The 12317-nt window shown below is 49.2% G+C and overlaps 1 protein-coding gene across 3 annotated transcripts in view; it reads left to right on the forward strand.

Moving 5' to 3' along the window:
* Positions 1 to 2433: 2433 nt before the first annotated feature.
* Positions 2434 to 12317, forward strand: part of ERMP1 (endoplasmic reticulum metallopeptidase 1) — a 45733-nt gene continuing 35849 nt past the window's right edge. Inside the window, exons 1-4 of one of the 3 annotated variants that reach the window (XM_045468548.1) lie at positions 2434 to 2636; positions 5467 to 5768; positions 10235 to 10362; positions 10964 to 11069. In XM_045468548.1, the coding sequence (XP_045324504.1) occupies positions 2617 to 2636; positions 5467 to 5768; positions 10235 to 10362; positions 10964 to 11069 (556 nt within the window). In that variant the 5' untranslated portion in view covers positions 2434 to 2616. Of the gene's footprint in view, positions 2637 to 3667; positions 4086 to 5466; positions 5769 to 10234; positions 10363 to 10963; positions 11070 to 12317 lie in introns of those variants that run through there. The other 2 variants (XM_045468546.1, XM_045468547.1) reach the window with 2 other exon arrangements.

Here is a 12317-nt window from a genome sequence, read left to right on the forward strand (position 1 = left end):
GCGTGCCCCCGTAGCCCCTCTTCCAAAGAAGCAGGCCCATCGGCTCTGGGGTGACCTCCGGGGAAGACGGGGACTGGCATTTTCACCCGATCCCTGACAGCCTGCGTGCCCTTTCACGCAACTTGGCCAGGTCACTGGGAAACACCGGAGAGATGGCAAAACAGAAGGGGCTTGGGACATCTCGGTGCCTGTCGGCTGGTCCAGCGCCCACTCTGTCACTTGTCTGCCAAGTGGGACGAGGATCCTGAGATTGCAACTTGCATAATGCCCCCGTCATCAGTAGGTCCCCGGAAGGAGCCCCGAAGCCTTTCGCGTCTGGTTCCACCCTCACCAATTTCACACGCGCACGGGGGAGCTGGGGTGTGTGCTTGATTCTCATGGTCTTACTACCCACACAAACACCACTACGCAGCATCGGCTTCAAACACTTCAAAGGCCAGACGTTAGCAAAGTCCTTTATTAGCCTCTGTGATCTGGGCGTGGTCTGCATGCTACCCCGAAGGGCACTGAGACTCCAGGGACTGTTACAACTCGTAGTTTTAGGCAGGGCCCTTCGAGGCTCAAAACCACCCCGGAGTCCTGGCTGTGACCCAGGAGGCCCTCACCGTGCGGGCCCCGGCCTACTTTTCCCACTTCCCCACCATCACCACCCCTCCTGCTCAGTCTGCTGTAGCCACGTGCTCTACTCGGTGCTTCTGAACACCCTGGTTCATTTCCCTGTGCCCAGAACATTCTCTCCTCAGGCTTTTATGGCCGCGTTCCTTGCTTCATTCAGGTTATCGTGCATGTCTTCTCCTCGGAGAGATCTTCCTTGATCACCCGACTATTGGAAAAACATATATAAATAAATAAAAAAGAAAGACAAAAAAAAAAAAAAAAAAAACAGCCTAGGTCGGTCTCAATTACCAGCTTTCTTTTTCTTTCTTTTTTAAAATTCTTTTTAATGTTTATTTATTTTTGAGAGAGAGAAAGCAGAGCAGGAGAGGGGCAGAGAGAGAGGGAGACACAGAATCTGAAGCAGGCTCCAGGCTCTGACCCGTCAGCACAGAGCCCGACGCGGGGCTTGAACCCACGAACCGTGAGACCATGACCTGGGCCAAAGTCGAACCCTTAACCGACTGAGTCACCCAGGTGCCCCTGCTTTATTTTTCTTTACGGGGCCTTTTATTCACCCACAAATACACACTCTCTTGTTTATTGTCTCCCACCTAGAACATAAGCTCTGCAAAGGCAGAAACATTGCTTTGTTCTTCTGTTTCCTCACCTTGGTCGGTATCTGACAGTCTACACGTCCAGCAACAGGTAGCTTAAAAATATTCAAATGTGAAATGCCACAGTTTATACAGTATAGGAAGCTGCCATCAGGAACCCAACTATAATAACATCCACCGTCTAGGGCTTGACGAGGATCCCAATAGGAAAATGGCTTTTGATCCAATCTGCAAAGGATTGTATAAGAAGGAACACTCTGGGGGGCGCCTAGGTGGCTCTGTTGGTTAAGCATCCAACTTCAGCTCAAGTCAGGTTCTCACAGTTCGTGGGTTCAAGCCCTGCGTCGGGCTCTCTGCTATCAGCACAGAGCCCACTTCGGATCCTCTGTCCCCCTCTCTCTCTGCCCCTCCCTCTCTCTCTGTCAAAAATAAGTGAACATGAAAAAAAGAAAAAAAAAAGAGGGAACACTCTGGAAAATATTAATGAGACTTATGTGTGAGGATCTATCATATGTTAACTGATTAATCCCTACTGAAACCCTTTAAGGCAGACATTATCTCCGTTATCACAGATAAGGATCCTGAGATTTTTAACTTGCATAATGCCGTATCTATCACAGGTACGCAATTCAGGGTCAACAACCAGGCTCTTCTGCTCTGGTACACTGCCTCCCACAGAACATCATCAAAGGTGCTTAAATATAGGTTATCCTTCTGAAAATGAGACCTCAAACGATTTAGCCACTAACACAGCTCCTGAGGGGTACAACCTGTCCCTAGGTTTTCTGATACCCACCCAGTCCAGAAAGTGACGGCATAAAATAAGTGAAGCTTAAAAGACCGTGGAACATATGTGCCCTTCCCCTAAGAACCAGTGAGCTCCACATCTTGTTTATGCTACAGTGGACGGAGTTGTTCCTGAAGTCTTACCTTCCAAAGTTTTTGGAAAGAGAGTAGCAAGAAAGCTGGTTCTTATAAAAGATAATATATATTCATTTGCCCAACGAATAAATGCGTGCGGAGTGACAACCATGGGCTAGGAACAGAGATAAGCCCCTGGGAACATAGTGATGAATAAGATATAGACATTGTCTTTGGTCTCACGGACCTCACTGGCTAAAAAGGATCTTAGTGAAAATTATGCTGCTGTCGTAAAATTTCATTTTATGACTCAATCGAGAAATATTTATTGACTACTTACTACACGTCCTGCTTTGGGTTAAGAGGAGGGAATTCAAATGGTGAGCGAAACCAGACCTGATTCCTGCCTTCATGGAGCTCACAGTCTCATGAGGAAGATCTTACGTAATTTACGTGCACATTTGGTATCAGGAGATGCTACAAATAGGGGAAACTGGCTTCATGAGATTAGATTTCTGCTTGAAGAAGTACCCCTTGAGCTGAGATGTGGAGGACAAACAGAAGGTAACTAGGCAAGGAGGGGAGGGAAGAATGCTCTAGGCAACTTAAATGACTCCTGAGAGGATCCTGTTGTACAAGGAAAGATGGTGAGCCCGAAAGACAGTGAAAGAGGGCTGTGTGGCTGGAGAGCTGGGAGTAAGGAGCACCGGGTTCCTGGTGGGCCTGAGTCCTGGCCGGGAGCAGACCCCGGGTGATGTACCTTCCCGGGCAGCTTCTAGGCTCACAGTCTTGCAACTGCGGCACCACCCTGCTGGAGACACAGCTTTGAGGTGGAGGGGCTCCATGCAGCAGCAGAGAGAAACCTAGATGGTGGGGAGCATCTGCAGGAAAACCGGGGCTCCGCCTCTTGGTGACATGGAGGGAGGAAGAGCTTTCCCCCAACCTTCCTTTCCAGAGTGCCACCCATATTCAGCAGTGGAGCAGAATGCTGTGTTGGGGTCCCACTGAACTGGATGTAAGTTCTTCATCGGTTACCGGTAAGTTTCTCAGCTATTCAGTAGGAATAAAGCAGGATGCTTAGGAGAATCCAACGAGGTAAAGTACGAAAGCGCCAAGCACAGTGCTTGGCTCAGGGCAGATACTCAGCAAATAAGGGCTGTCATTTTTCTTCATCTGTTAAACGGAGACCGTGACAGTGCTGGTTGCCTGGCTTGGTCAGGAAGATGCGTGTTTGGATTGCGTATGTGGAAATGTTAGGCTGGGCCTCCGGGGCGCAGTCCTACTTCTAATTTTAAGAGCCAGGAGCTGACTTTTCCCAGCGCCCGTCCTCAGAACCTGCCCGGTGCACCGTGTGCATTCTCCGAAAAGCGACCTCTCGCTTTTTTCACGTTTCCAGGTTCCTGGGTAGCTTTCCGTTTGGGAACCTCCGTCCCCCACCAGGCAGAGCCGCCCTGCGGGAGCGGGCGCACCCGGCACGCCCACCCGGGGCCGCCCCGCCGCGGTGCCCGCCGGCGCTCGGCCCTCAGAGGCTGGGTCGCGGCGGGCCGGGCCAATCAGAATAAGTTTGGCCCTCTACAGTTTCCGTCCGCTCACTAGGAGGCGCTGCGGCGGCCGCGGCTGCTCCCGGGGCCGTCGCGGGCCGGAGCGGTGGGGCTGGGGGTGAAGGCTCGTGGCCATGGAGTGGGCTTCGGAGTCGGCGGCCGTGAGGCGGCACCGCGTCGGCGGGGAGCGCCGGGACGGCCCGGCGGCCGCGCCCCAGCCCAGGAGGGAGGCCCTGGCGCCGGAGCCGCCGGCGGACGCGGGCGGCGGCGGCGGCGGCGCGAGGACGCGGAAGCGGAGCGCGGGGGGCGACGCGAGCCGGGGCGCGGGGACCGGACTGTCCGAGGCGCGCGCCGCGCTGGGGCTGGCGCTCTACCTGCTCGCGCTGCGGGCGCTCGTGCAGCTCTCGCTGCAGCAGCTCGTGCTGCGCGGGGCCGCCGGGCGCCCCGGGGATTTCGACGCACGCCAAGCCAGGTACCCGCCGCTCCCGCCCGGCCCGCGCGTCTCCTCCGCCGCGGCCGCGGTTGGGTCCCGGGCTCCGCACCTGCGTGCGCCCGCCCCGCGGGACCGCCCGGGCTCGCCGGCGCCGCGCGGCCGCACGTGGTGCGGGGCGGGCCCCGCGCGCCCCTCTGCCCCGCGCACCCCTCCGCGTGCGGGTCGCGGAGCTGGCGTGGCCCTCTGTGGATCCGGCGGTGCGGTCCGGGGTGGCCCGGGGGGCGGATTGCACCGGCCTGTTCGCCTCGGTTCTGCCGGGCGCGTGGAGGGTTGACAGTCGCCCCCCATCTTCTGGAGCAACTTCCACTTTTTAGTCGCCTTCCTGCATTCCGTATGAAATGGGGAGTGAAATTTGTGTGTCTAGACCGTTTGATAAATTCGGTTTGGGTGGGGAGGTGATAATGGGGATAACGCGGTGCTCTTAACTTCCGGAGGGTCACGGTCCTCACACCTGTAAGCCGTGGGGGGCTTCCGGAGGACTGCACCTTCAAAATTCTACCATTTCGGGGGTTCTCAGATTCCTGGAGCGTGTCCTTGGGCCCCTGGTGTGTAAGATTTGGTGGTTTTCTTTGCTTTTGTTTTAAATTCAAGAAGAGACCTTTAAAGGTATTGTAACCCTAAGTAGGTCAAAGCTCCTAAAATCACAAGCTAGCATAGTTTTCAGCAGCCTCGGTGTTTTAAAAACTTTGGAATACAAACTGCTGGAAGCCTATTTTCTTAAAGACGTTCTGGAGCACACCTCCCCCACTCCCTTTTTGCCCACTTGGAATGTAGTGAAAAGATAACACGTTCTGTTTTGTTTTGTTTTGTTTGTTTTAGGGGTAGGGTTGGCTTGGGCCTGAATTGTTATTAGGCTCAGTGTGCACACCGTGGAGAGGGCTGAGTCCATTCTCATCGATCGGAAGTTTGTTTTTGTTTTTGTTTTTGCTTATTTAACCTCTTGGCTTATTTGTCTTTGCTCATTGGCTTCTGCTACTTAGAATCAGTAACTCTCCAGAGCGAAGCTCAGTGAGGCCGGCCGGATTCTGTCTGTCCAGCCTGCAGCAGCCACACGTTTTGAGTCGAGTCCCTAGTCTTTGTATTGGTTTGATATGGGGATAGGAAGCATTTGGGAGCCGGGCGGATCAGGAAAACTGAAGGGAGGAACTCACAGAAGGCATAATAAACAGATGGAACTTTACAAGGGATTTTTCACAGGGTACCTGAAATAATAAAAGCCTTTTTGTATGAGGTCAAAGAACTGGCTTTTGCCGGGGGTGAGGGGAGGGGTGGGGGGGAGGTCAGGAAAAGTTGCCTCGTGTTAAGCATTCATTTCAAGCCTGGCACGCCTTGTCATCATCGTTCTTTTGGTTCCTTCCAGGGATTATCTTGAACAAATCACATCCATTGGCCCCAGGACTACAGGAAGTCCAGAAAACGAGATTCTGACCGTCCATTACCTCTTGGAACAGATTAAACTGATTGAAGTTCAAAGCAGCAGCCTTCACAGGATTTCAGTAGATGTCCAACGGCCCACTGGCTCCTTTAGCATTGACTTCTTGGGAGGTTTTACAAGCTACTATGACAACATCACCAACGTCGTGGTAAAGCTGGAGCCCAGGGACGGGGCCCAGCATGCTGTCCTGGCTAACTGTCATTTTGACTCCGTGGCCAACTCCCCAGGTACGTACCTGACTTTCAGTCATTTTGGAGTTGGACTTGAGTACACCCAGAGAGCTTACCAACCCCCAAGCTGCTTGGGCAGTTGTAGGGCACCATTTTGGGGGGATTGTATTATTTTTTTTTGACAAACCTGTTTTTCAGCGTGATGGAATTGAAGATGATTAGAATGGTATCATTTAGTTTAAGATCCAAACCTTCACTGTTCTCTCAAGTGCTTTCTTTCTCTCTTTCTTTCTTTCTTCCTTTCTTTCTTCCTTCCTTCCTTCCTTCCTTTCTTCCTTCCTTCCTTCCTTCCTTCCTTCCTTCCTTTCTTTCTCTTTCTTTCTTTCTTTCTTTCTTTCTTTCTTTCTTTCTTTCTTTCTTTCTTTCTTTTTCTTTCTGTCTGTCTGTCTTCCTTCCTTCCTTCCTTCCTTCCTTCCTTCATTAGGGCCAGCAGCCCAGTGACTGTACAGGGAGCAAATCACAGCTGCCTTGCCAGGGTGCAGGAGTGTGTCCCTGAGTCCTGGGGTTAGGTTCTGCCGCGTCGGTGTTTACTCAGCTCCGTGGTGTAGGAGGCTGTGGGCATTTGGGATGAAGGAATAGGTTTCGCCTTCAAGGGAGGGAGGGCTTCCGGGGACAGCTCCCCTAGCAGAGTCTGTCACCCTGGAAAGTGAGGATTTGGGCCCACTGGGGATGCCATACTCTTAGAAGAGCTCATTGATCCACAAATCTTGCTCTGAAAATACTTTGGCACAATGGAATACTTGATGTTCAGGACGGTGCCTGACACGATAAAACATTTGTAGAATGAAGGAGAATTCCCTAAATTGAAGTTCCATTTTTTAAAATAAGATTCACAAGAGAAATGTGTGCAGTAGCTAGATTTGAAGTAGGGACAGATGGAAAATAGTAGCATTTTGCAGTGGAATCCTGGCACTTTAGAGACGGAGGAAGTGAGATAGTGTCTGGTGCTGTCCGGTTCAACCCTGTCTTTTGTCACAGGAATAAACTTAGCTGGTCACCACTGATCAGAGACAGAGGTGGCACCAGAGGCTGCGGTTCTGGCCAGCCAATTATTTGAGCTACATTTGAAAGGAAGGAGAGTGTAGTTAAGTTCCTTTTGGCAAAATACCTAACCTCTTCTCTGCTCCATTTCTGATCTGCAAAATGGAGATTAATTCCTAATAATTGTTGCTTGACTGTAATATTTCTGGATTGCTCGAACCCATAGCAGGCTCAAAGGAATATCCAGATATAAAAGATAAAACACAAGATACAAAAGTTATACAGAAGGTCGAATTTATTTGCTTGATGAAATGACTCACACTAGGGTTTCTTTAATCAGAAAGCTTGCCAACTGCATTTAGAAGGTAACGTGCTTTCTCGAGTGTCCGTGTATAGACATCTGCTTTATAAAGTCACAAATACCTTTGTGTGTGCTAGGGAACCCAGTAGTCCTTCATGCCTGTTTCAGAGAAGCTGTAAAATCAGTGTCCCCTACGCCCACTATTATAATGCTTAAATTCTTGGGTGGGACAGATTAACACCAGGGTTATTTAAGAGCATTATCAAAGAAAGATGTGTATATGAGTATCAAAAACATGGTGCCAGATGTTACAAATCACATACATGGAGTCCAGGAATGAAAGAATGGCAATTTTGTGGGTCATTGGAACCCATTTTTAATTAAAATTGTCTACGAATACCTAGCCGACAATCTCAAGGAAATTTCTGTTCATTGCAAATTGTTAAAAAAAAATCCCCATGTTTCACTTAGTTCATCCATTGAAAGGATGTAGGTGATAGTCTATTTTGTGACTGTGCTTTTCAACTTTTTTTTTTTTTTTTTTTACACCCTTTCTTCTCACCAGCGTATCTGGAACTTAGGAACTGATACCAATTTGGAGTAATGTTACCCACAGAAAAGCCTTAAGTTTCTTCTCGGTTTTGCTGCACGGTTCCAGGTTGTTGGTAGAAGAGATGTGGAGTTATTTTAGTGGTGGTTTCAATTTCAGGGTTAATTCTAAGTGGAAAGGGATATTGACAAACCACCCAGCCTTTATAGATACTGTCCTCTAACTTGTCTTTGCTTTCTTAAAGGCATTTAACCCTTCTTTAGTCCTGTTCTCAGGTGCCAGAACCATTAAAATAAAGGAAGATAAGTGGACAGTTTAACTTTTTAATCAGCCCTATATATATTTCTTTCAATTTCTCTCTCACTTTGAATAAAAAATTCAGGGGCGCCTGGGTGGCTCAGTTGGTTAAGCATCTGACTTCGGCTCAGGTCACGATCTCACGGTCCATGGGTTCGTGCCCTGCGTCGGGCTCTGTGCTGACAGCTCAGAGTCTGGAGCCTGTTTCGGATTCTGTGTTTCCCTCTTTCTCTGACCCTCCCCTGTTCATGCTCTCTCTCTGTCTCAAAAATAAATAAATGTTAAAAAAAAAAATAAAAAAAATTTTATTGTTTGCTGTTTACATTAAAGTAACTCAGAGTGTCAAAGTGAAAAACCATGAATTTCACTTGGTTGTAGGAATGTGTTACTTCTTACTGATAGCTACCTATGCTTTCTGCTTGATGGTGATTAGATAATTATTACTTTGGTTCACTTTGATTCAAATGCAACCTGGTGATCACCACCAGGACAAGGACAGCTGATAGTGGTTTCTCCTTGAGTAGGAATGGGTCTGGAATTGAACAGCCCCAAAATGAGCATTTTAGCCGGCTGCAGAGCCTTTCTTAAATTTGTAAAGAGAAGAAGGAACAATTAGCACTGGATTGGACCACAATTTCTTGTAATCCTCTCGACACACCTCAAGTAAACGTCATTGGCCCTGCCCTCCAGACCGACCAGGAGGAAATTGTAGGGTAAATAACAGCTAGGATTTACCGCCCAAGTCTTTCTTGCTCTGAAACCCACACTGAATTCTGTAGCACCCTGCCTCCCAATATGCACACCCAGAAACGCTTCTGCCTGGGTTATTACTATGTCCATTTACTTGGCTTACTCTTTAAACTTTTTATTATGGACAATTTCAAACATGTGCAAAACCAGAATTGTTTGACCTGAGCATACCTGTCAGCCTACTTCAAAGGTCCGGTCTGGTTTCTTTCCCCTCTGCAACCCCTGAGAATTTTGAAGCAGATCTCAGCTGTACTCAGTCCTCTGTATTTCAGTCTGCTCCCACCCAAAGATAGGATTCGTTTTGGGCATGCTCGTAACACCATGAATTATCTCACCTAAAAAGTAAAAACTTACCGAGAATTCCCCAATATCCTCAGATGTCTAGTCTAACTACCGCTTACAGTGCTTTTAAAAAATCAGGGTATTAAAGTCATCTTTATAATCATGTTTAATTAATATACGAAGTGTCTGAGTCAAGAAGAAGTGAAGTGCTTTGATGAGGTCCTCTGCAGATTTCGCAGCACGGGGACCAGGGAGGCTCTTCAGGTCATTGGTCTCCTCTCCTGGGTCTTACTAGATTTGATGTCGTCTCTGTACTTTTTCATCACATGATCCCCTTCATCACATAATCTTCACAAAATGCTCCGTCACCCAGACCACCCGCTCTGTGAAAGTGGAGTGACGTGCAGCTTTGTGATCCTGGCAGGAAAAGAAGCAGGAAGGTCATGGTGGTGCGGGAGATGATGGAGGAAGCCAGAACCCCAGAAGTGAGAATATCCCAGAGGGCGTGGAGTGAGGACGAAGGGTGGACCAGATTGCCCGGGCTTGAGGGAGGAATGCGGGTTTTCAGTTAACTGAGATCCTGCCTGGTTGATGGTTCAACAGATAGGAGTCAAGTGACTGCTCTCGGCTGGGGACGGTTCTAGACCAGTCAGCAGGCCGACCGGATGAGGATCCCCGTCGTCATGGAGTGAGGCGGCGCGGGCCAGTGCCCTTGTCAGCTGGCAGTGACAGATGTGCTTGTGGTCTTGCAGCCAATGTTGTGCTTTCTTTCTTTCTTTTTTTTTTTTTAAGTGTCTTGTTTATTTTTGAGAAAGAGAGAGAGAGTGCAAGTGGGGAAGGGAGAGAAAGGGACAGAGGGTCTGCAGCAGGCTTTGTGCTGACGGCAACGAGCCCGATAAGGAGCTTGGGCTCACCAGCTGTGAGGTCATGACTGGAGCTGGAGTCTGACACTCAACCAACTGAGCCAGCCAGGCGCCCCGTGGTGCTTTCTTGACGAGAAAACCGTTCCTAGCCATGACGGTTCACACCGTAAAAGTTTTAAAATCTGAGAAGCGGGGCTCCCGGGTGGCTCAGCGGGTTGAGCGTCCGACTCTTGATTTCGGCTCAGGTCATGACACCAGGGTCGTGGGATTGAGCCCCGCATCGGGCTCCTCTCTGATCACGGAGCCTGCTGAAGATTCTGTCTCTCCCTCACCCTCTGTCCCTCTCCCTTGCTCTTGGCACGCTCTCTCTCAAATAAAAAATAAATGTAAAACAACCAACCTTCAGTCTGAGAAGCAAATCTTTCTTTCTGATTTGAAGGTGCCAGTGATGATGCAGTGAGCTGCTCAGTGATGCTGGAAGTGCTCCGTGTCTTGTCGACATCTTCAGAAGCCCTGCGTCACGCTGTCATATTTCTCTTTAATGGTGCCGAGGAAAACGTCTTGCAAGTGAGAGTTTACTCCCTTCAATACTAGACCTGAGCAACGATGACGACCGTAGCTCGCGCTTAGGCATTTCGCTCATGCTTTTGAGTAGCATCGTAAGACGATGTGCAAAGGAAATACCGTCCGTGGCGGTGCTGTAAAAACCCCGCAGCCGCCGTGTACACGGGTTCAGTACTCGCACACTCACGTCATCTTGTCAGCGTTTGAGTCCTGCAAGGGCTTTGTGATGGCGTAATTAGACATGTCAGGTTTTCTGTGACCCTGGGGCGTCAGAGAGGTTTCGAGGCAGGCACACAGCATGCGGATTGTCCTTTCTCTTCTGTTGGTTTGCCCGGCCTCACACTTACTGCGGGTATTGTGTGGCACCGCTCACGGAAGTCAGGCTGCCTTCGGCGATGGTGACTTTCCACTCAGCAAGCTGCACGCGGCCAGTGTGCGTAGAGACACAGATCGGTGTCTTCAGGTCCTGCCTTTGAGAAAAACGATGATTTTCCTCTTCTTCCCCTTATCAACGTAGACCTTCTGTCTTTAAAATAAACCAAAGAAAGACTTTGATAATTTAAGATTGTTTCACCTACATCTGTTTTGTTTCCTTCTTATTCAGGCCAGTCATGGTTTCATAACTCAGCACCCTTGGGCCAGCCTGATTCGTGCATTTATTAACCTGGAGGCAGCGGGCGTGGGAGGGAAAGAGCTTGTGTTCCAAACAGGTACGTGAGCCGTATTTTACATCTTCATGCAGTTGCGTCGTGTACTTTAATGCAGTTCTCGTGTTTGTGGAAGTGGAAGTTCTTCAAACATAAGGAATTTCCCTAATGAAATGAATGTTCTTTTTGGAGCGTGAGGTAGTCTGTGTTTGTCGTCGTTGGGAGGTTTTAACAAGGTGATGCGACCGGCACCTGACACTCACACTGCGCTAATCACACGTCACGTGTGTTCAAAGCCTCGTATGTTTGTCATGTCACTTAATCCTCTAAGCAGCCTGAGGGAGAAGTTCGGCTGTTACCGTCATTTTGCAGATGGGAAAACCAAGGCAGGAGACATGTCAGGCGGCCCGGGGTTTCACAGCTGGGAGCAGGCACAGCAGGGTTGGACCTGGGTGGCCCTGACCCGTGTTCTTAACCACCAACCAGATTGTCATGTAGGCGGTGGGCTTACCTGTATCCATTATGGACGATTATGATACAAGTAATATTGAACGACAGTCATTTCCTGAATTGAAATGAGGAAAAGGGCTTTAAATTTATCTTTGAGTTAATTTGAATGTGACAGAGTTCAGTAATACTTCAGCCAGAGAAATGTTTTTAATTTCTAAAGGATAACAAGATTATAAATTACAAGGGGGAACATCCGTTAAGTTAGTATCATCTGTCATCTTTTTTTTTTTTTTTTTTTTGAGAGAGCACGCAGGGGAGGGGCAGAGAGAGAGGAGAGAGGGAAAAAGAATCCCCAGCAGGCTCCACGCTGCCAGCACAGAGCCCAGTTCGGGACTTGAACTCACAAACGTGAGATCATGACCTGAGCCAAAGTCAAGAGTCACGCTTAACCCGACTGAACCACCCAGGCACCCCTGTCATCTTTCTTTTTCTTTGTCTTTAAAAAAAAATTTTTTTTTTTTTAATCTTTATTTCAGAGAGAGAGAGGGAGGGGCAGAGAGAGAGGGAGACACAGAATCTGAAGCAGGCTCCAGGCTCTGAGGTGTCAGCACAGAGCCTGATGTAGAGCTTGAACTCACAAACTGCGAGATCATGACCTTAGCCAAAGTCGGACGCTTAACCGACTGAGCCACCCAGGCGCCCCAGCCCCTGTCATCTTTCTTAACAGAGTTCAAAGCTCTGGGCTTCCTAAAATCTGATCTGGGAAGTTTCCGGCCATTTCCCCTCTGTGTTAGGAATTTGGATAGTGCATTGTAGCTGGACGGACGGCATCTGGTAGGCGTTCTACAATGAGGGGTCTGA

This window comes from Leopardus geoffroyi, chromosome D4, assembly GCF_018350155.1.
Source record: "Leopardus geoffroyi isolate Oge1 chromosome D4, O.geoffroyi_Oge1_pat1.0, whole genome shotgun sequence".
Lineage (NCBI taxonomy): Eukaryota > Metazoa > Chordata > Mammalia > Carnivora > Felidae > Leopardus > Leopardus geoffroyi.